General features: G+C 43.5%; 1 protein-coding gene across 4 annotated transcripts; it reads left to right on the top strand.

The window, feature by feature from the left end:
* LOC117702473 (aprataxin) lies at positions 1–22,308 on the top strand. 4 transcript variants are annotated; one of them, XM_034493604.2, is made up of 8 exons: positions 1–209; positions 4,314–4,450; positions 6,308–6,354; positions 6,567–6,851; positions 8,719–8,778; positions 10,818–11,044; positions 20,484–20,587; positions 21,839–22,308. In XM_034493604.2, exons 2-8 carry the CDS (start codon positions 4,321–4,323, stop codon positions 21,991–21,993), a joined length of 1,008 nt encoding a protein of 335 aa, XP_034349495.1. In that variant the 5' UTR covers positions 1–209; positions 4,314–4,320; the 3' UTR covers positions 21,994–22,308. The 4 variants fall into 4 exon arrangements, with proteins under 4 accessions (XP_034349495.1, XP_034349497.1, XP_034349494.1 ...); XM_034493606.2 differs by having other exon boundaries at positions 6–209; positions 6,313–6,354; XM_034493603.2 differs by having other exon boundaries at positions 183–373.
* The last annotated feature ends 5,234 nt before the right edge of the window (positions 22,309–27,542 follow it).

Below are 27,542 nucleotides of genomic sequence, written 5' to 3'. Positions count from 1 at the left end.
AAGGAGTTGTCTTCCCTGGTAACAACTAGCTACTACGACTACTTTACGACCTGGATTTATCAGGCGAGAGAACGTTTCAGCCAATTCTCGAAAAAGATACTGGACTCATCATCGGTTGCTAGGCAGTCAATTGTGACGACATCTTTCAGCACCGGAAGCACCGAGGCGCAGTGGAGTAGCGTGGAGGCTTGTGGGTGTCTGCAGTAGAGGTGAGCTAGTGGTCCGCCTGCCTTCGTAGCTGGTTGGGTTAGAAGCGGGCAGGGGCGTTTGGCCCGGGCTGCTAATCTGGAGTGGTGACCTTGAGGGTGGAGTTCGAGGTTTCCTGGTTTCCTGCTTCTGGGTGGACTAGGCTCCACCCTTTCGTCCTGCTCAGGTGGGCGTGTTTCAGAATTTTGGTTTCCGCCGCGTCGTTCCCGCCTCTCTCACTCCCCGCCCCCCCCCAACCCGACTCCAGTACTTAGTTGGCTGCAAGATCAGCATGAAAATATTTATAGATAAGAGTGGACACAGTCCATGCCAACAGGGCTGTTCAGCCTGACGGGAAGGTGTTTCTGCCAGAAACGCCTTCCAAGAGTAACTTGAGGTGCACTAGCAGTGTCCACAGCGGGCCTTAAGAATGCCGGAAGCAGTAAGGCCTTTCTCATACAGTGCAGAGATTGATTCAACAAAGCAGGGGTTTTTGAAATTACATCTATTTGGAATTGATGGGAAATTACTTTTGAGAAGTCGACAAATATTGGGGATTTCTTAAGAGTCCCTGCCTCCCCACTTACTTTGAGAGATCTCATGTAGCCCAGCTGGCCTCAAATTTCTGATCATCTTGTCCCTACCTCCCAGTGATGGGATACAGGTGTTTGCCACCGGGCTTGGACATTTTTTTCTTTTTCAAGGTGGGTTACAGTATGTAGAGTCTGACCTCAAACTTCTGGATATCCTGCCTGTGCCTCCCTAGTACTGAGACCACAGGCCTCCGTCATAGAAATCTTTATACAGAATTGTTTATGTGGGAAAGAAATGCATATTTGGTTCTTATACTTTTTTCCAAGATGATCTTTGTAAGGAAATCTTTGTCCAATTCCTGGTTAGTTGTTACCGACTTGTTTGCTGATATGTCTGTTCCCCACTCCCTGTTCTTTCAGCAAGCATTCCATATCAACTGAATTACAAAACCTATTAAAATGTACACATTTTCAGCTTGTCAGCCAGTCACATGGGGTTTTATCTGGACCTTGTTTAAGTCTCTAGTCCCTTTTCTGTCTTCAGCTTTAGGCCATTAACACTTAATGCTTCTCCATGTTCAATGTGCCATGGCTTTGTGTGTTTGCCTCTGTTGTTCTCTTTGCCTAGAAATGTCTTCCTAATTCCATTTTCTGGTTCTTGTTGCTCACATAGGCTGCCTATTCCTACCAAATTAATCAAGTTTATTAGACTCAGCTTACACCCATCGAATCTCTAGAAAACTTTCCTTCACATGGTACTAAGGGTTTATATTTCCATAATACTCTTTCTACAGGCAAATCATACCCTATTGATTATAATTATTTCTGGGTCTTCTATGTGATTGAAGGCTTTTGAAAGGAGGACATATGTATTAGCCCTTGATTCCCAATGCTAGAATAGCATGAAGCACATAGTAGGCATAAAATAATCTTGATTGAATGAATGAGCCAGCCCCCAAACAATATCGTGTTGTGGTTAAGAACCTATTGTTTGGAAAGAGTTCAAATTCTAACTGGCACACAGAATCTTGGTTGCTTTACATGGTGCTTATTTGTCTCTTCCTTAATTTTCCCTAGTGAAGGTGTGATCTTATATAAATGAGACATTTAGCATAGTCCCCACCGTAATGTTTTTTTAAAAAATTTACATTTTAATTTTGTGTATGAGTGTTTGCCTGCATGTATGACTGTGTACCATGTGCATGCAACCCATGAGGGCCAGAAGAGAGTGTTGGATCCCCTTGGAACTGGAGCTACAGACAGTTGTGAGCTGCCACATGGGTGCTGGGAATTGAACCTGGCTCCTCTGGAAGGGCAGTCAGTGCTCTTAACCACTAAGCCATCTCTCCAGCCCCCAATGTAGTTCTTAATAAGTTATGCTGAACACCTGGGATCCTGGGATACAAAACCAGGCCAGCAGCAGTCTCCAGAGACCTCTCTTCCATGTTTCTGAAGGAGATATAGAGGGGAGTCTGTTACCAGGGCTATGGGAGCTGTGAAAGTTGTACTATATTCAATAAGGTGTACAAGAAGGATGATGACTCCATTGGCCTCTGAGGAGATAAGACCTGGATCTAAGATTTGGGTTTCTAGGAAGGAGAGAAGGATAAGTCAGCACCAGAATACCATGTTTACAATAACTTCCCCAGGAGCCATACTGCATTCTTGATGTGCAGGTAAAGGTGCCTGCATGTATGTCTGGGGAGTGAGAAGGATGGCCAGTGGGGTCGGTTCTGTGAATAAAGTCACTTGTGTAACTTTAAATTAATTTGAAATTCAGTTCCTTACTTGTGCTACTGGCCCTTCAGAAACTAATCAGTTATCTGCCAACATTTATTGTAAGCTTGCTGATTTTTGTAGACTTGTTGTATGCTTGTTTGTTTGTTTTTTTGTTTTTTTGAGACAGGGTTTCTCTGTGTAGCCCTGGCTGTCCTGGAACTCACTCTGTAGACCAGGCTGGCCTCGAACTCAGAAATCCGCCTGCCTCTGCCTCCCAAGTGCTGGGATTAAAGGCGTGCGCCACCACTGCCCGGCGACTTGTTGTATGCTAAGTAGTAAATTCTGGAAGTAACAGTGATGTCTGCTGTCATGATGCTCGCAGTTTATGGAATTTTACTGGAGGGTCTGGCTAAGGTTAAGGAACACCCATCCTTCTATGTTCTTGTATTCTACAGTCATTAATTCCTACAAATTGGGTCTGGAGGCCCAAATGGGCCAACCTGTTAAGGTTTGTTGTGTAAGCATTGTGCAGTAACTGCATCAGCTTCCCAGGAAGTAGTATATCAGAACATCACAACTTAAGAACTTCAGGGAATGTGTATATATTTGTGGCAGAAGGGAGTGCTATTTCCATTGTCTTGCCATGTTCCTAACTGTTCATTTCTACTTTCTACTTTCTACTTTTCTACTTTCTACTCAGAAGCTGCACTGTCTGCTGGCTTGTTTGTCAATCATAAGACTTGTTTCTCAATACCCAGCGAGGACATGCTTCACTTTCCTGTCTATTACCTGTCCATCTATCAATTTGTAGCAGGTCCAACAAATGCCCATGGAACATAGCATTATAAATGGGATGTACCATCACTACTGGGCCTGGGTTTAGGATCTTAGATGAACAGCTGACTTTATATTCATATCAGAGACCTGTTGAATTGTCTTTTGGACTTTTTGGCCTCTGTTTTATTAGCAGCTTCTGGATTAGTCTCTGATCTGAGCTTCCTGCACTACACATAGCTGTTGGCTAGGTATTCTTGGGCTTCTGTTTCATTGTACTCTGACATGTAAAACTTGGCTTTGTCTCCTGCAGATTATGTTGAAGCTTAGCCTCTCTCATCCTGGTGTTCTTTCCTTACCTTTGCTCTTTTCTTGAGTGACTCTTGAGGCAGTGTATCTGGTGCAGCCAAGTCTGCCTTCTTGACTCACGCTCACCTTGTGGAAGTCTGCGCTTTAACCTGAGATGCCTGTTTTAGTCCTTCCTGCTCAGCCCCTTTGGCCTCTAACCTTCTCTGACCTAGTGGTTTTGGAAGCCTTTTCTGACTGACAGAGAACTTTGAACTGAAGCAGTAAATTGTTAATCTGCTCTGAACTCCCTGCTGGCGGTGCGTGCTTCTTGGTACCACCAGCCAAAATGCTTTTGATTTGTGAATGTAAGACACACACACACCACACCACACACACACACACAGACACACACACACACACCACGATGCTGAAGTACTCTCTTAGAGTACTTGTATCTATCACAGTAACTAGTATATACATTGTCTGCTCACACACCCTACTCCAGGCTCTTCAACTTACAGGGACAGTTCTTCTACACACTTCTGAGGGACACTCTGTATTTAACCTAATGGCCTGGCATAGGATAGCAACAAATGTGTAACAAGTGTTTGACTGCTTAGCATGATTGGCAGGGATAAATACTACCTGCATTAATCCTCAGCAGCCTCCTGAGTCCTGTCATTACACGACTTTATAGGTGAGGAAGTAGAGACTAGGGAGGTGAAGTCACCTGTCTCAGTGACCATGCTGTATGTGGTGAGGCTGGGTGTGACCTGGGTGATTTGGTTTTCAGTAATTCTGTTTTGTTTTTAGAGCCAAGATGTGGGTGTGCTGGTTGGTGAGACAGGACATCCGGCACCAGCGAATCAAACTTCCCCATTTGGAAGCTGTTGTGATTGGTCGAAGCCCAGAGACTAAGATCATAGATAAGAAATGTTCCCGACAGCAAGGTAACTGGTCATAGCAATGTGAAGATGACTGTGTTTAGTTATGGAGGATAATGATGACCAGAGAAACACATTTCCTGGTGTTCTTACTGAAAAACCAAGACATGGTGCATTCCAAAAACAAGGCTCATAAAGTTGTGTTCTTTTAGCTAACACCTGGGCTGGGTCATCCTAGAGTCTGCCTTCACAGTGCAGTAACACATAAGGCAGATTCAGAAAAGGGATGAGTGGCTGACATCTTGTTACATTGGGATGGCACGATTGAGTCTTGTACTCTGCTGTGTCCAGTAATTATCCATTGAGCAGAAAGACAAGAAGTAAATTCTGGAATCTCCGAGCTGAAACCCTAGCTGAGTCACAGTGGGATGGTGTCAGCCTTTACACACTGCCATACACAGGGAGTAGGTGTCTGTAAGAGGGTCATCTTTCAAATGGTTTATGGGAAAAGCTAAAAGGGAAACACACACACACATACACACACACACACACACACACACACACACCCCGCTGCAAACTGTAGGCATGCTCAGTGTAAATCCTAAGGTTCTGGATTTAGAGTTGGGGTTATGCAGTGCTTTCTTTTTTGTTTGTTTGTTTGTTTGTTTTGTTTTGTTTTTTTTTGTTTTGTTTTGTTTTGTTTTGTTTTTCAAGACAGGGTTTCTCTGTATAGCCTTGGCTGTCCTGGAACTCACTCTGTAGACCAGGCTGGCCTTGAACTCAGAAATCCACTTGCCTCTGCCTCCCAAGTGCTGGGATTAAAGGTGTGTGCCACCACCTCCTGGCTATGCAGTGCTTTCTTGAACATTCTTTCCATCCCTTCAGGCCAGCTTGAACTTCTGTTTTCCAAGATCGTATGTTTTACCTCTTTCTCTGTTGAAGTCACTTGATGGTAATATTCCCTGCCCTGAAGCCCATGCTAGAGAAGCCCTCTCAAGTCCTCTTCTACTTTAGCTTCAGCCCCACCTCTCGGTAGGTTTTTCCCTTCTCTAATCATGAGCTAGCTTTTCCCTTTTAGGCAGTCTGTGGTCTCGAGCTGGCTAGGGGGCTGGAGGGATTCATGAAAACTGCATCACAGCTTTTTCTTTTTCTCGAGATTCACTCTGTAGCACTGGCTGTCCTGGAACTCATTATGTATACCAGGCTGGTCTCTAACTCACAGAGATCCACCTGCTTCTGCCTCTTAAGTGCTGGAATTTAAAGGTGTATGCCACTGCAACCATCTTCAAAGAGTGAAAGATACTGAACATTTGTTTTTCTGATTTATTTTTATTATTTTTAAAATTATATGTGTGTGTGTGGGTATATTTGACTTCAGTTCCCTGTGAAGGCCAGAGGCATCATATTCCTCTGGAACTGGGCTCAAAGGTAGTAATGAGCTGTCCAGTACTGGGAACCAAATTTAGGTTCTCTGGAAAAAACAGCAGCAGGTATTAGCCAGTGAGCCAATGAGCCATCTTTCCAGCCTCCACTTCCCCTCACCAACCCAGGTTTTCAGCCAAATTATTAGCAGTAGGTAAAAGAATACATGCACTAATGTAATGTGTGTGTGTGTGTGTGTTTAAGATAGTCTTACATATTCCAGACTAGACCTCACACACAGCTAGGCAGCCAAGGCTGGCCTTGAACTGATCTTGACTCTACTTCCCAAGTCTGGGATTACCACCATGGCCAGCTCACTGATCAACATTTTATGGAAGGCTTTGAAACTATTAGAAATTGGCGGAATTTGTAGGTCCAGGCAGAAGCAGAACAGGCTCAGCAGGGGGTTGCCTGGAGAAGTCAAGCTTTGTTGTCCTTATGGGACAACAGAGTTCCCCGTTTTGGTTGTATCTGTGTTTAAAGATTTCTTGTTTCTTTCAGTACAGTTGAGAGCAGAGTGTAACAAGAGATATGTCAAAGTAAAGCAGGTATGTGTGTTCGTGACTTATCTTTCCACTTTTATACTTGATAGTTTTCTTATGATGTTGTTTTAGACTGTGTCAGCTAGTGAACGCTCCTTTGTCATGGGGGAGTGATGGTGTGAATAATAGTCAGCTAGAGTAAGCAGTTAATGTAGTGGCAACTCTATCACCGATGGCATTCTTGCTGTTCTGCTTACATTACAATTCTATATCCACAGATGGGGGTCAATCCCACCAGCATTGACTCAGTCGTCATTGGGAAGGACCAAGAGATGAAGCTGCTGCCTGGTCAGGTTCTTCACATGGTGAATGAACTTTATCCATACATTGTAGAGTTTGAGGAAGTGGCAGAGAGCCCTAACCCAACACAAAGGAAGAGGAAGAGATCAGACTGTGATAGTGAGGAGATGGAAGCTAAGTCTGGAACAGGGCTGGCACCTGGGAGCAGCCCCAGCCAGTGCTCTGTGCCCCTTAAGAAGGGCAAGGATGGAATCACCAAAGAGGTGAGACTAGTGTGATTGGTAGATGATGTGGAGATGAATTGAGATATAATGACTGCTGAATTGTTTTGTACACTGTAAATTGTTTTGTATACAGTGAGGTGGTATTAATCTAATGAGGGTTTTTCACCATGATGAAAGAGTCACTTGTTTGTGGCCTGAAAATCACTTGGTGAATGTCCCTTTAGATGCTTTTCTATTAAGTTCCTGAGATAAACCACCTGAAGAAAGACAGAGCAGTCAGTGATGAGAGCGTGCCACACCCTGCCTGGCTTAGTGAGGGAATAAAAAATGGACAAACTTCCAGAAAAGCTGGAATTAAGCCAACCGTTGGACTGAGCCCGGGGTCCCCAATGGAGGAGTTAGAGAAAGGACTGAAGGAGCTGAAGGGGTTTGGAACCCATAGGAAGAACAACAGTATCAGCCAACCAGACTCCCAGGAGGTAAACCACCAACCAAAGAGTACACATGTAGAGACCCTTGGTTCCAGCCGCATAGCAGAGGATGACCTTGTCAGTTGTCAGTGGGAGGAGAGGCCCTTGGTCCTGGGAAGGCTTGATGCCTCAGTGTAGGGAATGCCAGGGCAGGGAGGCAGGAGTGGATGGGTGGGTGGGTGGGTGAGCTCCCTCACAGAAGCAAGGGGAGGGAGGATGGCATAGGGGCTTTCTAGAGGGGTAACTGGAAAGGGGATAACATTTGAAATGTAAATAAATAAAATATCCAATTAAAAAGAGAGAGAGAAGCTGGAATTAGGTGGGCTGTGCTCTCTAATGGAGAGGCAGCACCACCAACAGCCCAGAAACTCAGCATGATTATTTTATACATCTGAATTGAGGAGGCGACTCTATTGTATATAGCTGAACCAGGAGACAGGTTAACTAATACTGGTAGGAGGTCACTGTAAGGGAGCAGTCTCAGGCTGCAAACACCTTAGAGGAGGTGCTGTGGTTGATGGTTTCTGCACACACTGCATAGCCAGCCATTTGTAAGCACTGGCACTGGGACCAGAGGAGGGATTTGCCATCCCTCTGGGCCTTATCTGGGGAATCCATCTAGGCAGTGAGGTCCTTGCCTTGACTGGTCCTGGCAACAACACACATTCATTCAGGACTTCATCCACTCCTTATACATCTGTTTCCCATAGTAGTGAAATTAGTATTTAATACAAAAATGGGTCATTTGCTTGTCTGTCTGGTTGTTAACACTGAAGCCTTCATAGATAATGTTATTCACATGCTGATGTCAAAGGAGACACTTGGCTAGGCTGCAGCTGGAGTGCAAACAGGCAAGGAGGCTGCTTGGTACTCTGGCAGTTTTGGCCTTAGGGAACTTTTCCTGGGGAGATGTGAACAGATGTCTCTTCACCCCAGATATGGCACTAATGACAGACCAACCATTCCACCCAAGTCTAAGTTGGTGAACCAGTGAGTCTGATCCTGGTTACAGGAGCCTGGGCAACCCAAGTGTGACTACCTCATCAGAGAGGAGTCCCCCTCTCCAGCAGCTGATAGCTGCTTGTGTCTCCTCCCTCCTCATCCCCCAGTAAGTTAATATGTAGCCCAGTCTTGTCACAGGCTTATTCAGGTGATCACAGCTGCTCCTATTCAGGATAGAAATCCTTGCACATTGGACAAAGTTACAGCAGGCCTCCATCCTTACACTCAGTTCTAAATGTAGAAGATGGTGGGGAGGCTTGTGGTCCTAAAGGGTGATGGACTGAAGTCAAGGAAGTCTAGTGTAATTCTCAAAAACTGACCTTACTTCCATGTTGTATTTGGACTTTGCTGATAAGTAGTATTAGCTACATTTAATTAATGTCGTTCACATTTACATTGTTTTCTTTCTTTCTTTTTTTTTTTTTTTTATTTAGGAATCACTGGGCCACTGGAGTCAAGGCTTGAAGCTGTCTATGAAAGACCCCAAAGTGCAGGTAAGAATAAAACTGTATGAATTTAGTGTCTGTCATGTAATATATGACCACGCTACAAAAGTCATAATTATAAATGAAGCCAAAGGGGCTGGAGAGATGGCTCAGCTGTTAAGAGCACTGACTGCTCTTCCAGAGGTCCTGAGTTCAATTCTCAGCAACCACATGGTAGCTCACAACCATCTGCAATGGGGTTTGATGCCCTCTTCTGGTGTGTCTGAAGAGAGCAATGATGAATACATATAATAAAAATAAATCTTTAAAAAATGAAAAAAGAAAATCCTAAATACCAACCAACCAACCAACCAACCAAAAAGAAATCTATAAATAAATAAATAAATAAATAAATAATTAAAGCCAAAAGATGTCAGTTCTTCCTAGAGGGATTTTTTTCCTCCACTTTTCTTTCTTTCTTTCTTTCTTTTTCTTTTTCTTTTTTTTGGTTTTTCGAGACAGGGTTTCTCTGTTAGCCTTGGCTGTCCTGGAACTCACTCTGTAGACCAGGCTGGCCTCGAACTCAGAAATCCACCTGCCTCTGCCTCCCAAGTGCTGGGATTAAAGGCATGTGCCACCACTGCCCGGCTTTCCTGCACTTTTCTATGAGTACAGTGTCACTTAATACTACATTTCTTGGTCTCCTCTCTAAATGTTATACTGTACCCACACTTAATAGCGGTTTCTACATATAGATGTCTACATTATAGGCTAGGGGCCGTATCTATGAAAATTTCCTGATTTTGGATCACCTTGCTTAGTGATCCAAATACTGAGTTCTTCCATTTCCCTGTAGATTTTGTGATTTCATTTTTCTTTCTTTCTTTTTTTTTTTTTAAGTATTTTGATTTATTTTAATGTGAAGGGTGTTTTGCCTGTATGTATGTCTGTGTCTGGTGCCTAAGGATGCCAGAAGAATCCCCTGGGACTGGAATTACAGATGATTGTGGACCACCACGTGGGTATTGGGAATCAAGCCTGGATCCTCTGGAAGAACAAACAGCTAGTGCTCTTAAAATCATCTCTCCAGTGACCCCCTCCTTTTTGAGACAGGGTCTCTTTCTATAGCCCTGGTGTCCTGAAATGCAATGTAGACCAGGCTTTCCTGAGACTCATAGAGATAATCCTGAGTGCTGGGATTAAAATCATACGCCTCCACACCCAGTCCCGATTGCCTGAATACTGTTCCATTTTGTATATATAGCACATTATCCGTTCATCGTTGACGGACAGGGGTCATGGAAGAGCATGTAAGCTGCCTCTAGCCTGAGCGCTCATGGCTTTTCCTTTTCTTGTTGTACATAAATGTGTAAACTGTGATTGATAGCGAAAGTGTTAAACCCTAAGTGTCACTTGAGATGAATATGCTGTTTTGTCTCTTTTTACCTTCTGGGTGCTGTTAGCAGAGATTGTGGACTGGTGAGATGGCTTAGTGGGTAAGGGTACTTGCTGCCAAGGCTGATGACTTGAGTTCAGTCCCTGGAATCAACATGGTAGGAGGAGAGAACAAACTCCTTAAGTTGTCCTATGGTCTCCTCAAATAAATAATAAATGTTAAAAAAAGAAATTTTGCTAACCTGAGCATGGTCCCTTTGAAGGGATCATCAGATGGTGACTGTAGTAATGCTGTCTCCATGTCAGAAGTCATCAGTCATCTTTGGAGGAGCCTTTGAGGTCTGCTTCAGTCAGGGCTCCTTGAAGTTTATACACATGTATTCCAGGTCTGTGTTAGAAAGCTGGGATTGACTTCTGCCTGGGGAGATTTTAACCTTGAGTTCTTGAGAACTCTTGTACAGGGTGTCTCTCTGCATCCTATGTGGTGTGGTGTTTGAAAACATGGGCTCTGGGGTTTGTGGGATTTGGGTTGGAACCCTGGTTCCTCACCGTGTAATGATGTGACGGGTGGAAGATGCTGTGAGTGTGTCTGCGTCTGCTCTACTTCTTAACACTGTCTTCACCAGGTTCTCAAGTAAGTGACTGAGTCGATGGCACATGCCCAAACCCCCAGCTGATATCTCCCCCCCCCCCCCCCTTGTGCTCTCTGCTAGGTTTACAAAGATGATCAGGTGGTGGTGATTAAGGATAAGTACCCCAAAGCCCGTCACCACTGGCTGGTCTTACCGTGGGTCTCCATTTCCAGTCTGAAGGTTGTGACCAGTGAACACCTTGAACTTCTCAAACATATGCACACTGTGGGGGAAAAGGTGATAGCAGATTTTGCTGGATCCAGCAAACTGCGCTTCCGATTGGGTTACCATGCCATTCCCAGCATGAGGTAAGTCTTGGGATGAGGTAGTGCATGCTGGGTCGTCCGGGTGAGCAGCTTGGACTTGAATGTCTGAGTATTTTTAAGGCCCTGGGGAGAAGATGGAATGTTTCTGCATCAGGTCGGCCAGATCTCCTACTTGCTTGACTTGCCTGTGAGCCCAAGTTCCTGCTTTTTAGTTTTTTAAATTTTTTTCTCAGAGTTTAAGCATTTTACATGCAAGCTTGCTGAAGTAGCTTCATTACCTTAGATGAGGAGTCAGTGGCTTGTGGCAGAAGAATTTGGGGCAAAATAGTGGTTTTTCTCACCACAGAGTGCCTGCAGGAGAAACTCCTGCAGTTTATTTGGTCCAAGCAATAAGATAATGCATGGGCTGTACCTCTGGGGTACGCCTTAGTCCCAACTATTAAAAAGCTATACCTAATAAACAACATAAAACTTAGATTTTTTTTTTTCGAGACAGGGTTTCTCTGTGTAGCTCTGGCTGTCCTGGAACTCACTTTGTAGACCAGGCTGGCCTCGAACTCAGAAATCCACCTGCCTCTGCCTCCCAAGTGCTGGGATTAAAGGCATGCGCCACCACCGCCTGGCTAAAACTTAGATTTTAAAGGTTTTATTTTTCTGAACTCTTGTCACATCAGCTTCCTGAGGCTGAGGTTTTTTCTACTCCAGATAACCACTTGAATATTTTTAAGATTTATTTAATTTTATGTGTATGGATGTTTTGCCTGTACATATTTCTATTATATGCAGGCTTGGTGCCCATGGAGGCCAGAAGGGGGCGTGGGATCCCTTGGAACTGGAGTTAGAGATGGTTGATAACTAACTGCCTGTTGGTGCTGGGAATGGAACCTGGGCCTCAGGAGGACCGGTTCCTGCCCTTAACTACTGAGACATCCCTGCAGCCCCTTAGCTAGCCGTTTTGAGATGTTTCGTTCATTGGCACTAAGCATACTTTTATTTTTACATTTTTATCTTTGTTTATTTACTTATTTTGAGATAGGGAGCCAAGGTCGCCCATGAGTTGTGATTCTCCTGCTTCTATCTCCCAAGGGCAGGGAAGATAGGAATGCATCATGATGCCTGGTTTATGCAAGGTTGGGTTTAGTCCAGTACTTCATGCAGCCTGGATAAGCACTGTCTTAACTGAGTGACATCTCCAGCCTGATGATGGAATTTTCCAGTAAATATGGTAGAAAGGAACATGGGAGAGTGCGACACTTTCTAAAACAAACCACACCACCAACAAAGGAAAATGGAACAACTTTTCCTAGTGTAAAGCAATATTTTTAATTAAAGAAAATACAATGTAAAGTGTGAAGTAGAACAAAGACCTTCCACCGCTGACTGAAAGGCAGATTGGGTTTTGCTGTGTCCTTTCTCAGCCTGTCCTCAGCCTCCACAGTCTGAGTTCCTCATCTTCTTACCTTTGACAAGTACTGGCTGTTTGTAAGACATCTGTCTTTTCTTTTGGTTTTTTTGAGGCTGGGTTTCTCTGAGGTCCAGGCTGGCCCTGAACTCACTACATGGTTTAGGCTAGTCAATTCATGGTCCTTTAGCTTCCTCTGAGTGCTGGGCTTAGGTGTGTTGCTCAACCCTGGTGGGAGATCTCCCTCAGTGTAGGTATGTGTGACATCTGTGAAGTGTCCTCATCCTGTCAGAGGTGTGTGCTGTTGAGATGACCTTTGTTATTTTTCAAGACTGTTTCTATCCTGTAGCTCAAATTTAGACTTGTCATTTTATTATCTATTGGTGATTTTATTTTAATTTATTTTATTTTAATTTTTCATTTAATTGTTTGAGACAAGCTTCAGTCTGTCTCCAGGTCAGCTGTTTTGCTCAGGTTGACCTTGATCTCAGAGTTGCCCTCCTGCCTCAGTTTCCCAAGTGCTGGATCACAGATTACTGCCCCACACTCAGCTGGATTGGTGCCTGCACTGCTGCACTGCTGCACTGCGGTTACTGCACTCTTTTCTCTTTCATGCTTGCCTGTCTAATGTGTGAACTGTCCTTTTGTGTGCGGAAGTTGTGTGGAACTTCTTTTTTTCCACTTTGTGGAAGTTCTATACATTCTAATTCAGTACTTTTATTTTTTTTTTTTTTTTTTGTTGTTGTTGCTTAAATTGTTTCACTGGAAGCTCCTTTACATTGGTTCTTTGTCACTCCTTGCCCCCAACATCTTTTAAGGTTTATGTTATTTTCTGTTCCTACATGGTGTCCAGGCTCATCTTCCCCAGACAGATCTAGGTCCTTCCAGGTTTCTATAATGATAGGAGTGGTTGATTTTAGGATGTCTTTGCTTCTATGTTCTCTCAGCAGGTAGAGCCAGGAAGTAACACACAAATCCTAAGCCCTCTCCCCATCTCTGATTTGTGTTCATGTGTGTAGGTGGGAAGTGTAAGTCCTGCTGGTTCTCCTTCCAGACTTGACTTACCTTCCAGGAAATGCTGGTACCTTCTTCCCAGTCCATCTCCACAAGCAACACCCAGCTTGCCTGTTTTGTGTCTTCTTTCTCTATCCGTGAGAAACTCGATGTCATTCATTATAATGAGTTCACCGTGTGTTCAGTCCTAGCATACATATAATACACTTATAGAATTGTTACCCATCTTCCGTGGAAAGACATTTATTACTGTAGTGCAGTATTTGGGAAAAGCCTCCCCTCCCCTTTTAGCTTTATAGTATCTAGCCAAAATACTGTTTTCCAAAGCTAGTTCTTTCCTCTCCCTCTTTAATATGGCTCCCTTCATTTTTATTCATTTATTACTGCTTATATTCCATTTTGGATTCTGCACACAAATGGTGGCTTTTGATTATTAACAAAGTGACATACCACTAATGCCAAGAATAAAGAAATCATACAAAAACGCATTCTATTTTGTTTAACAAAGTAAAACTACCTGTGTGTGTGTGTATGTATATATGTGTGTGTGTTTATGTGTGTTTATGTGTGTGTATGTCTGTATGCAGGTGGAGGTCAGAGATGAATGCCAAGTGTTTTTCCCCTCAGGTGCACTCACATTTTTTTTTTTTTTTTTTTTTTTTTGAGATAGAGACTCTCACTGCCCTGGTCTTGCTGATTAAGTTAGCTGGCCAGCTAACCTAGAAATCCACTTCTCTCCACCCCCCTAGTAAAGGATTTCAAGCACATGACCTATGCCTGACTTTCTTTTTATATGTGTGGGTTTTAGGGATCAAACCTCAGATTCTCATGCTCACAGGGCAAGCACATTATCACCAGAGCGATCAGCTCAGTCCAAACATCTCAGCAAGTGGCACTGTTCAAATGTGTACCACTAAGTCAGTCTTGTTAGTGTTATTCCACATCACAGCCAAAACTGGGCTGTTTGTCGTCATCTCTGCTGTAGCTAATGTAAGCTGTGCGGGTTTCTGGCATTGACTGTTACAGTAGCCTGGCATTAGGACTCCCTGTGTCCCACCTTACATGCCCTCCATCCCTTTCTCCCAAGAGTCAGAGCCCTATTTTAAAGGTACAAGTGGGATAATCTCTTCCAGCAGTTCCGTGATGTAGTCAGAACAAAACCACAGCACTCTTACAGGCCTCTAAGACCCGTGATAATCTGGCTTCTGCTGAGTTTCTGCTCCTTGGCTCTCCTAATTCTGGCTCACTGTGGCCACCCCACTTTCTTTGTGGTCCATATTTGCACAAAGCTGCTTCTTGAGAATCTCTGGATTTTGAATTCAGCCTCTGAAGACACAATTGCCTAGCTGTTGCTTCATCTGGCAGAGGCCTTCTCGCCTTCTCTGGGCCCTGTTAATTGCTCGAGTCCTGTGTTAGGGTTAGACTGGGTTAGGGTAGGGGCTAGGTCACTGTTCCATTTCTCTCTTTTCTCCCTTTACTTCTGTTTGCTTTTTGGTTAGTGTATATAATATACAATGCATTTCATTATGACATGTGTAATGTATATTGATTATAGCCTGTAGTTCTTCTTGTCCCCATTCTGATCCTCCCAACTACCTTTTTTTTTTTTTTTTTTTTTTTTTTTTTTGACAGGCTCTCACTGTTTAGCCCAGGTTGGCGTTAAATTTAGAATCCTCCTACTTCAACTTCCTGAGTGCTAAGATTTCAGGCATGTGCCAGTATGCATGGCATATTCTTTATTTTTTTAAATGTTATTCTTTATTTGAATTTTCCTTACTTATTTTTTTTCTTCACTGGAATTTAATTATTATAGATGCAAAGTCCTTTTCTATATTATTCACTATAAAATTCCTAGTGTTTGGTTTAATTAGATACTTACTAAGCATTAAGTATTCATGTGTGTGTATGTCTGAGGCCAATTGCTTATTTAATTTTTTATTTATGAATTTGAGACAGTTTCATTATTGCTTTCTTATTTATTTATTTATTTATTCATTCATTCATTTATTTATTTAAGACAGCACCTCACTATTGCTTTTCTATCCATCTGTCCATCCATCAATCCATCCACCCATTTGAGACAGCATCTCACTGTGTATGTAGCTCTGGATGGCCTGGAGCTTGCTATGCAAATCAGACTTCCCTTGAACTTTTACAGAGCTCCTGCTGTCTATGCCTCTAGAGTGCTGAGATTAAAGGCACACACTTCCATACCAGCCTTTACCTTATTTTCTGAGATAGCGGAACCCACTGAACCTGGAGCTTGCTGATTTGTTAGATTGCCTCCTCAGTGCTAGGATAGTGTGCCTGGCCTTTTCACTTCAGTGCTGAAAATTAAATTTAGGTCTTTGTGCTTGCATGGTGTCTCAGTTAGAGTTACTGTTGTTGTTATGAAATACCATGACCAAAGAAACTTGAGGAGAAAAGGGTTTATTTGGCTTACCCTTCCATATTACTGTTCATCATCAAACGAAGTCAGGACAGAAACTCAGAGCAGGAACTTGGAGGCCAGAGCTGATGCAGAGACCATGAAGGGTGCTGCTTAGTGGCTTGCTCCTCATGACTTGCTTAAGCCTGCTTTCTTATAGAACCCGGAACCACCTGCCCAGGGATGGAACCACTCACAATTGATGGGCCCTCCTCCATCAATGACTAATTAAGAAAATATACTATAGCCTTTCATACAGCCTGATCTTATGGAGGCATTTTCTTTTTATTTGTTGTTGTTTTTCTGAGACAGGGTTTCTCTGTATAGTTCTGGTTATTCTAGAACACACTCTGCACACCCGGCTGTCCTTGAACTCACAAAGATCTGCCTATCTCTGCCTCCAGAGTGCTGGGTTTAAAGACCTGTGCCACTGCTACCTGGCTGGAAGAATTTTTTATTTTTTTATTTTTTATTGGATATTTTATTTATATTTCAGATGCCATCCCTTTCCCTATTTCCCCTCCTTAGATAACCCCTATCCCATCCCCCTCCTCCTTTTTCCTTTATACAATTTTCTTAAATGTTAATCAAAGGTTTTATAAGTTTGGTAATGCTCAATAACAAGATGCCCATACAATCAGAAGTGTAACCCAATACCCAACCTAGATATATCAATTATCTTTGACTGGCTGAGACACGAGGACATCTGCCTCCATGTCCCGCCCCCTCATCTCCTAGCTCCTCCTCCTCTTCTCCTCCTCTCCTTACTCCTCTTCTTTCTCTCCTTACTCCTCCCACCATAGCTCCTACATAGCACCCTTCCTGTTAAAATAAAACTTTTCTCTCAAAATACAATTAGAGCATAACTATACCAATTTGTGTCAGTAAGGCACAAGATAGACCTAATACCCAGTCCATCATTTTGTTGACTAACCAGAACTTCTGTCATCTCTCCTAACTACAAGACTTAGTTCTGAACCTGGCTTTTTTCTTGGCTTTAGAATGAATGTCAACTGAAAGCCATCCTCTCAAATCTTTTTTCTCAAAGTAAAAAGCCAGGATTGGCTATGAGACTATAAATCTTCAAGCCTGTCAGAAATCCAGAATGACTGAGTTAACTGAAATTATGAGAAGCACAAAGCATAGCTTCTAAAACTTCGCCAATTTATAGAGACCGCTGAACACCTGGACAGTCCCTGTACTACAAAACGTTGGAGCATCCGATCTTCAGCCTTCTGGTCTAGGATCATCTGACAGACCTAGTGATGCAGCATTATTAAGGGCTGATTACTCTGTCTTGGCAGATATAATCAGTCAACTATTCTGCAAGTGTGTTCTTTTCTGGACAGTAATTTGTCTGTAGATGAAATGAGGCAATTCTTGCCTAATGGCTCTCTCACCACAACTGGAGTAACTCCAAAGATGCTCAGTTTCTTCTTAGAATCAAAGACAGGAAGCTGTCAGGAGCAGACAGGTCTCTAATCAAAATGAACATTAATACAGAAATGTCTGTAATGTTAATTCTTTAGACTTCTGATGATTTGAAAACCAGCTATCCATGTAAGGTAATCTGGACTGTTGTCTGTTAACTCCTCTCAGCTATTTCTAAATAAAATATAGAAAACACCCTAACAATAAACTCAAAGCCATGAATTTGCTATAGGCCCTTAACTCACAGACTAACCATCTCAAATCAGTTAAAAAAAGTTAAAGACTGGGTTTAAGCCTTGTATTCCTAAATGTGTTATATAGGCACAATGCCTATGAGAGTAACAATATTAATCTCACTTTTATATCAATAAGAAGCTTGTACCAATGAAAACCTTAAATTTGAAATCAAAGTAAATGTTGTATCATTTAAGAAATTATAACTTCTGCCGGGCAGTGGTGGCGCACGCCTTTAATCCCAGCACTTGGGAGGCAGAGGCAGGTGGATTATAATTATAACTTCATCTTAATAACAATTATACGTATTTCTACCAATAGGTTATGGCTATGCAATAAATCCTAGCTAATCCTCCCTGTTCCAACAAAACCACTACTTTTCCTTAGAAAGACAGCCCAATATTAACTACCTCAGTCCCCAAGCCCAGGCAATAGGAGCGCTGACTCTTCATTAACTTCTTCAAGCTGATTACAGGCACGGAGATATTAGCTTGCTTGATGAGTAGATAACACCAAGGCTGTGTATTCTGCAATATACAATTCTCAAAACAAATTTTAGTATCAAGATATTTTTTTTGTTTGAATTCTGGAATCTAATCTTCTGGCAGCCTGCCTCTGTCATGTCTAATCCATATATTTCTGGGAGTTTTTATGAGGGTGTGTTCCCACCATCCTCCCATTCCCACCTCCCTGCTCCTGAATTCCCCAACACCAGGGAATTCAAACTTTCAGGCACCAAGGCCCTTCACTTCCACTGATGCCTAACACTTTACCCTATCCCCCTCCTCCTATTACTATGAAGGTGTGCTCCCACCATCCTCTCATTCCCGCCTTCTTGCTCTCAAAATTCCCAATACTACGGAATCCAAACTTTCAGGCACCAAGACCCTCCACTTCCACTGATCCCTGGCAAGTCCACCCTCAACTACCTATACAGGTGGAGCCATGAGTCCCTCCCTTTGTGTTCTTGGGCTGGAGATTTTAGAATGGCTACTCCAGCTTGTTTCTTAGGACCATTTGCTTGAAAAATTGTTTTCCAGCCTTTTACTCTAAGGTAGAGTCTGTCTTTGTCACTGAGGTGGGTTTCCTATATGCAGCAAAATGCTGGGTCCTGTTTACATATCCAGTCCGTTAGCCTATGTTTTTTAATTGGGGAATTCAGTCCATTGATGTTAACAGATATTAAGGAACAGTGATTGTTGCTTCCTGTTATTTTTGTTATTAGAGGTGGAATTATCTTTGTGTGGCTATCTTCTTTTGGATTTGTTGGAAGAGGGTTTGTTGCTCTTTCTAGGGTATAATTTCCCTCCTTGTATTGGAGTTTTCCTGCTATTTCCTGCTTTGAAATGCTGGGTTTGTGGAAAGATATTGTGTAAATTTGGTTTTGTCATGGAATATCTTGGTTTCTCCATCTATGGTTATTGAGAGTTTTGTTGGGTATAGTAGCCTAGGCTGGCATTTGTGTTCTCTTAGGGTCTGTATGACATCTGTCCAGGATCTTCTAGCTTTTATAGTATCCGGTGAGAAGTCTGGTATAATTCTGATAGGTCTGCCTTTATATGTTACTTGGCCTTTTCTCCTTACTGCATTTAATATTCTTTCGTTGTTTTGTACACTTGGTGTTTTGATTATTATGTGACGGGAGGTATTTCTTTTCTGGTCTAGTCTATTTGGCGTTCTATAGGCTTCTTGTATGTTTATGGGCATCTCTTTCTTTAGGTTAGGAAAGTTTTCTTCTATCATTTTGTTGGAGATACTTATTGGCCCTTTAAGTTGGGAATCTTCACTCTCATCTATACCTATTATCCTTAGGTTTGGTCTTCTCATTGTGTCCTGAATTTCCTGAATGTTTTGTGTTAAGAACTTTTTGCATTTTGTATTTTCTTTGACAGCTGTGTCAATATTTTCTATGGTATTTTCTGCACCTGAGATTCTCTCTTCTATCTCTTGTATTCTGTTGTTGATGCCTGTGTCTATGACTCCTGATTTCTTTCCTAGGTTTTCTATCTCCAGGGTATCTCCCTTTGTGATTTCTTTATTGTTTCTACTTCCATTTTTATGTCCTGGATGGTTTTGTTCAATTCCTTCACCTGTTTGGTTTTGTTCTCTTGTAATTCTTTAAGGGATTTTTGTGTTTTCTCTTTAAGGGCTTCTGCCTGTTTACCTGTGTTCTCCTCAAATTCTTTGAGAGTATTATTTGTGTCCTCCTTAAAGTCCTCTATCATCATCATTAGAAATGATTTTAAATCTAACTCTTACTTTCCCAGTGATATGGGGAATTTAGGACTTTCTTGTGTGGGAGAACTAGGTTCTAATGATGCTAAGTACCCTGGGTTGCTGATGCTTATGTTCTTGTGCTTGCCTTTTGCCATCTGGATTTCCTGAGTGCTACCTGCCCTGTCTCTGATTGGAGCCTGTGTTTCCTATTATCTTGGTTGTTTCAGAACTGTGTGGGGTGGGTATTACTACTGGGGTTAGATCTGAGGCCCAAGATCTCCTCAGTTCTCAGGTGCAGACAGGAAGGAATCAGTGCTTTGAACCAAGAGTGACTGCCTGGGTCCTAGTGGGTCCCAGTTACTCCCTGTTTGGGGTGGGTGTTGCTGTCTGCTTACCTAAGATACTGTCCAGGTTAGAGCTCCTGGGAGGCCTGTTTCCTCTGGGTTCTGTGAGATTGGGGGCAGAGCTGCTGCCCGGGATGTGCTCAGTGCTCGGGCCCAGACCGGAAGGACTGGAAGAATTTTCTTAACTGAGGGTTCCTTGTCTCAGATGACTTCAGCTTGTGTCAAGTTGACATAAAACTGTCCAGCACACACGGCAAGCACTAGCTATTCTCAACTAAATGACTGGGAAGATTGCACTGAGTGAATACAGCATCAGAACTTTATGTACCTGTACTTACTTTGACTGCTGTCACTCTGATTAAACCATAGTTTTTAATACTTGGTTCTTTTTGTTCTCCATCTTTGAACTAGCCACATACATCTTCATGTGATCAGCCAGGACTTTGATTCTCCTTGCCTTAAAAACAAAAAGCATTGGAATTCTTTCAATACAGACTACTTTCTGGAATCACAAGGTAAATAATATTCTGTTTTTAATGTTTATTTTTTAATATTTCCTTCATTTTCTTAGATGTTTTACTATCTGACTACAGCCCGGTCTCAAATGACCCACATATAATTAGTGATCTCTATAAAAAGGCCACTCCTAAAATGAACAAGGATGTTTCATTGTAATAGGATTGTTACTTTGCTGTGAACATCCTGGTGGGACTCAGGTGTTACATCAGGGTCAAAAATGTTTCATTTTGATGACAGCAGATAAGTTAGTGCCTGCTCAGTAATGTTAATGCCAGTTAATGCCAGGTGTTCTGAAGTTAGAAAGTTGAGTTAGACTCTTCGCTGGGAAGATGTGCGTGAACAGGTTCTGAATCTGACAGTTCCTGGAGCCTGTGCTAGCCAGGCTTTGTCCCTGTGTCATTATAGTGACATAACCTAAGAAGTTAAGACTGTATGTAGGTTCATATTTGAGAGGACTTGTCCGTGGCTCTGATGCTGGGCTTTGGTGAGGCTGAAGACTGGCAGGGAGGATGAGGATGAGGATGAGGATGAGGATGAGGATGAGGATGAGGATGAGCAAAGCTGCTCACTTCTTGGCAGTGAGGACTCGAGAGAAAGAGGAGAGACGGACTCAGGGAAGGGACCTGGGACAAAACACAGCTTCAGTGGTGTCCCCAGTAACCTATTTTCTCCAGCTACGTCCCACCCCCTAAAGTTGTTACCACCTCACTGAATACTACAAACAGCTGGGACCATTCTTTCAGTACTCAAGGCTTTAGTGGGGGACACTTCATGTCCAAACGCTAAGGAGTTCTTGGATGAAGAGGGGCTCAGTAGTTCTTTGTTTCTTGTGGCAGGAGTTGAGCAGGTGTCTCCTGTTCTGTTAGCAGTGGTGCAGGGATGCTATGTATATTTGGGATGTAAGCCTTTTCCAGTGTATTTTCTATGCAACCTCAGTACTGCTGTAGTGTTAATGTGGCAGCTACCATTTTGCAGAGAGCCACCTGGGGAAAAGCATGGTATTAAGCCCATGATGTAGTTACATAGAGTGTGTCATCTCAAATGTAGGCTGCTCAGACTTAGAATCTGGGCAAGTACGTTTTTTCAGTGTGAAGTCTAGCTTTAAGGTATGAGCTTTAGGATACTGGGTATGTTGGTTAGAGTCATGTTTTTTTTTTTTTTAATTTTTTTTTTAATTTTAGCTTTTTTCTTATTGTCTCATTGGGTTTCCAAAATAACTGGGATCTGCTCTTTACTTGTGTTTGTAGCTGTGATCAAGATGGTTCAGGAAGCCGGCAGAGTAACTGTTAAGGATGGGACTTGTGAACTCTTGAAGCTGCCTCTCCGGTGCCATGAGTGTCAACAGCTGCTGCCTTCCATCCCACAGCTGAAAGAGCACCTCAGGAAGCACTGGGGCATATGACATTTGCCTTGGTGGCGGAGTGCAGTGCTAGCATTTGTCTGCATTGCCTGTGTTCCGCTCAATCCTGAACTAAAGCATACAGCCTTCAAAACAAAGCTTATTTATTCTTGAGTGGCCACATATAGGGCGACTCTGGTTCAGAAACTGGGAATTCGGGTTTGTATGGGTATTCTCTGGTAATGGAGGCTGAGACATGCCTGATCATCCTTCCTAGGACCATGTCAGGCCTGACTAATGAGAGCGCAGAGCCAGCTTAAGACTCAAATGCACCATGTAGAAGCAGAGGACTGGTAATATATTTTGTTCCGACCTTCACCCTGGATCCTGTAGTGTCTTTTCATCAAGGTAGCTGAGGTTCTGAGGGGGCCTGGTTCTCTGACTTTAGTCTGTTTTATGATACTCTTCTTCCCTCCATGAGGAGGCTTTCAATCTACTGTACCAGGCTGAGTGTCTAGTGAACATATGTGGCAGTCATCTGTATAGAGAGATAATTTGTGTATGACTGTTCCAGGGAAGAAGAAGAAGTAGTAATACTGGGCAGAGTATGTTAACAGTAAAGCCTGTGCTGAGAGCAGCCTGGGGTAGTGTGAGCTGTCAGTGAACAGTAGTCTGTGTTGAGGGCAGCCTGGGGTGGTGTGAGCTGTCAGTGAACAGTAGTCTGTGCTGAGGGCAGCCTGGGGTGGTGTGAGCTGTCAGGTAACAGTACAGTCTGTGCTAAGGGCAGCCTGGGGTGGTGTGAACTGTCAGTTAACAGTACAGTCTGTGCTAAGGGCAGCCTGGGGTGGTGTGAACTGTCAGTTAACAGTACAGTCTGTGCTAAGGGCAGCCTGAGGCAGTGTGAACTGTCAGTTAACAGTACAGTCTGTGCTGAGGGTAAGCCTGAGGCAGAGTGAACTGTCAGTTAACAGTAGAGTCTCCTGAGTGTAAGCCTGGGGCAGTGTAAACTATCAGTTAAGGGTACAGTCTGAGCCTAGGGCAGCCTGGGGGCAGTATGAACTGTATAGTCTATGCTGAGAGCAGCCTGGGGTGGTATGAACTCTATATAGTCTGTACTGAGGGCAACTTTGGTCAATGTGAACCATATAGTCTGTGCTGAGGGCAGCTTGGGGTAGTGTGAACTGTCAGTTAACAGTACAGTCTGTGCTGAGGGCAGCTTGAGGCAGTGTGTATTGTTAGCTTTAGGCAAATTTTACTGAGGCTTCAGCCACTGCTCTTGAGAATTACAGACATTTAACTAAACTTTAGAGAATGCTTCCCCAATGTATCTTGGAAAAAATAGATGTTCCAAAAGAGTTTATTTAATTTCTACCTAATACTGTATAGTAATCACATCGATAGTAAACTGAATATTTGGTTATAAACTGCAAGAGGTGTCTGTATCAGACAATTGTAAGAATGCCAGCTATAATGAAGAACATTTGGAGAATGAGGTAACCATGCTTACATTTCTTCATTTTGCACAAAATAGGTTTTTTTTTAAGGCTGGGGTGAGTGCATGCTGCTCTTCCTGAGGACCTGAGTTTTGTTCCCAGCACCCACATCAGATGGCTCACAGCCACCTGTAGCTCCAGGGGATCCTACACCCTCTTCTGACCTCTGTGGGCACTGTGTTCAAGTACACAAACCTGAATACAGATCCACACATTCATACATAATTAAAATCTTTTAAAAAGTAGGTCTCGTAAAGAAAAAAGTATAAATAATGACTTGTAGGAACCAGAAAAGGACACGAGGTTTTGAGGTATGTTTATCCTGTAGCCCTCTTCTCCCTAATGGGCTTTTACCACTAGGGGGAAGAAGACTGTCTGGACTCTGGATTACTTGACAGACGTGTTATTGCACAATTAGTTGAAGCCTTCCTTCAGAAGCAGAGGGAGGGATTGTCGCGCCCCGCTTGTCCAGCAAGGAAGACGCGGAAGACGCGACAAACCGGATTCTTCTCAACAGCCTTTATTGGAAGCGCTCTTTTAGGTTTCTGGGAGAGACTAACTGGAATGCTCAGAATGGGCTACTTATATACCCCCAGCCCTGGGCGTGGCAAAGCACATGGAGGTGTCCGATTGGTCAATTTGCAATGACTCAGCATACTCATTAGCATACCCCGCCCGGGCGGGGTGATTGGCCAGGTTCGTGGTACCCTAGTTGTACCTTATTTGCATGCCCCATTTGGGAGGGGCTGGAGTCAAGTTCCTAAATGCACTGCGCATGCGCAGTGCATGTGCAATGCACTGATGGTTTTCCCTGAAAGCCTTGAGTTAGCCGCCATCTTGGATAGTCGCCTCAGCGGCTGACGGGCGAATGTCAGCCTGTCAGCCGCTTTTGAGGCTGCGGCGCTGCTTCTCTCGGCTGGCAGGCACAGCCGCTTTTAGTCTGTGGCACCGAGAGAAAAAAACGGGCAGCCGCCTTGAGTCGGCGGCTGCACCGTAAGAAAAAACGGCAGCCGCTTTGAAGCGGCGGCTGCGCTGTGAGAAAAACCGGCAGCGGCGGCAGTGCCGCTGCTTTTCAAGATGACAGACCTGCGGTGCCTTCCAGCCGTCAGGTCTGTCAGTTCAGCTTCCTACAAGGGATGATGGGAGACTGCAGAGTAGAAGAAAGCCAGCCACACCTAAAGTCAGGCACAGTGGCAAACTCTCCTGCAATCCCAAAGTTAGGAGACAGTGGAGCCAGGAAAGCCAGGAGTTCCAGGTTATCCTGGTCTGTATGGTGAGCTTGAGGTCTGGACTACATGAGCTGGTGTGTCACATAAGCAAATAACATATTTAAAAGAGGGAAATAAAATTATATCTGAGGTGCCAAAGCATATTATTTGCCCATTTGACCTTGGCTTTGTCATAGCCAGACAAGACAATTTTATCAAAGCAGTTGTTAAGGTTCAAATCTGGAATAACTCCCACAGGCTCATGTCTTAGAGTGGTAAGTCCTTTCCTTGCAGTGTTATTTAGATGGCTGTGGAGCCTTCAGGAAGTGAAGCCTGGCTGACAGCAGTGGATCTCCAGGAGCAGGCTTTTGAAGGTTATACCCGTTCCTGGTTGGGCTTCTTTACCTCCTGTGAACTGGCCACCCATCTCTGCTACTGCAGATTGACACACTGTGTGTGTGTGTGTGTGCGTGCATGTGTGTGTGTGTGTGTGTGTGTGTGTGTGTGTGTGTGTGTGTGCAGGCAAGAGGACAATTTCTGGAAGTCAGTTGTCTCCACCATGTGAGTCCTGGGGATTGAACTCATGTCATTGGGCTTGGCTGTAAGTCTCTTTGCCCACTGAATTCCAGTAAGTCAGAAATAATTTTTTAAAAAGTAACAACTTAATGCTCAAGTAAACACACACACACACACACACACACACACACACACACACACACGTAGAAGGATTAGGTGGACATTGCCTGTATTTAATTAAAATTCAGTGTTTTCTGAGAGTGAAATATCATCAAGAAATATTCCCTTTTGCAGTAGTGTTCAGATCTGCCTCTTTAGAATGTTCTTTTTTTTTTGAATGTTGATAGTGGTGCCTTGGCTGGTTTTGTGTGTCAATGTGACACAGCTAAGAGTCATCAGAGAGGAAGAGAAAATGCCTCCATGAGATCCAACTGTAAGGCATTTCCATAATTAGTGATCAATGGCGATAGCAGCGTTGTAGGTGGTGCCATCCCTGGACTGGTAGTCCTGGCTCCTATAAGAAGGCAGGCTGCACAAGCCAGGGCAAGCAAGCCGTTGATTGGTACCCTGCTAGTGGCCTCTGCATCAGTTCCTGCCTCCAGGTTCTTGTCCTGTTTGAGACTTTCTTGTCCTGACTTCTTTGGTGATGGACATGATGGCTGTGGGATTGTCTGTCTGTCTGTCACTCTGGTTTTATGCTGTACCAGGACATTCCAAATTTGGAGGTGCATAATGCAGCATTACTTAAGCCATGAATAAGAATGAAATTGTGTCCTTGGCCAGATTACAGATACCCTGGAGATCATCATGTGAAACACATTCAGCCAGACTCAACAATTCCCTCATATTGATGGTTTCCAAGTTCTTGGCTCCCCTGACTCTAGGCCCATCCTGAGGCAGCATGGCAGAGGTGGAGGCACATACAAAGCCTGCTTGGCACCCGGGACACAGAAGCAGAGACAACACTTATTATTACTTATTCTGAGATTGGTCTTACTATGTAGCCAAGGCTGGCCTGGGACTCATGTAGCTCAGGTTGGTCTTGAATTCAGGACCCAACTGCCTTAGCCTTGAAGGTTCTGGGTATGTGCTAGTGTGCCCGGCTAGGATGTGTTCTCAGAATACTGTTTTCAAAGCATGAGATACCTTCATGTGTGGGTCACTTCGGGTCAACTAACCCTTCTGTGGCTGGTTCCTTCAGGTAAGGGGTGGAGTGCAGGCAGAGGAGGGTGTTCTGGCACTCAGTTGGAAGGAGCCCATGGACCAGCTGGATTCTTATCTGCTGGTAACATTTCTACACCACAGACACTCTCTAGTTTATGGCAGCTGGGAACTTACTTTTGCTTTCAAGAATCCAGTGATAGGTCAGATTCTCAAATACAGCAGATGGTGGCTGGCCATGAGTGAGAAGAGACTCAAGATTTTAGAGAGACTCCCTGACGGAACTTGCCCCTCACAAGCTGACATTCCATTGCATGTTTACATGAATGAGAAAAAGGTGACTTCCCATGCCTGTTTAACCCGGATCCCCTGAGGCCAAAGCCCATAAGAGGCACAAATACATGACTCTATAGGGTGGGGACCCTGTTTCCCATGGAGTCCTCTATCACCTCCAGAAAGGAATTCTGACTTTCTGGAAATAAAGAATACAAGATTTTGTTGAGTGAATAAAATTGTGTCATGTGTTTTGCAAGCAGACAGTAAAAAGACTTCTTTCACACTGGACTGTAACAAGCTTAGTGTGCTGTCTGGTCAACCCGTGTTCATCTGATAAACCTCTTGATATCATCCTAACTGGGCAAAGGACTCCTATAGGTAGGAATGAGGGGGCTGTGGAGAAATCAGTATGTTTCCCACCTAATGTTTTCGATTTCCAGCTAACAAAATAGGGGCTTTCTTCTGAGGCAGTGCTTCAGAGTTTTCTCACTTTGGCCACCAGGTGGCAGGATGTGAATAAAGAATTTTAAATCATCCTTTGCCCTAAGGTTTTTTTGTGAAGATACTATGTGAATCTCTTGTTTCAGAGTCAACACTTTAAAATAAAATATGTATGTGTTTAACTCTTATCAGCATATGTGAGTATCACAAAGTAACAGTTTTATTATGACTCTCTTAAGACAGGTTTTCTCTGTCACATGGCCTTGGCTGTCCTGAAACTCAGAGGTCTTGTGCCTTAGAGTGCTTGTGCCTCCCCAAACGCTGGAATTAAGGTTGAACATCACCACACCCAGCTCATTACAACACTTTCATAGATAGATGTGGTGCATGTTGGTCATATTTATCTCCTATAAGGGTTTCGTTCATGTCCTTTGTTTTTTGAAGCAGTGTCTTGTGCGGTTCTGCCTCCCAAGTGCTGGGACGAAAGGTGTGTGACACTACTCTTCAGTCATCCAGT

The sequence above is a fragment of the Arvicanthis niloticus genome, unplaced genomic scaffold, assembly GCF_011762505.2.
Source record: "Arvicanthis niloticus isolate mArvNil1 unplaced genomic scaffold, mArvNil1.pat.X pat_scaffold_841_arrow_ctg1, whole genome shotgun sequence".
NCBI lineage: Eukaryota > Metazoa > Chordata > Mammalia > Rodentia > Muridae > Arvicanthis > Arvicanthis niloticus.
This window is presented reverse-complemented; position numbering and strand designations above follow the sequence as displayed.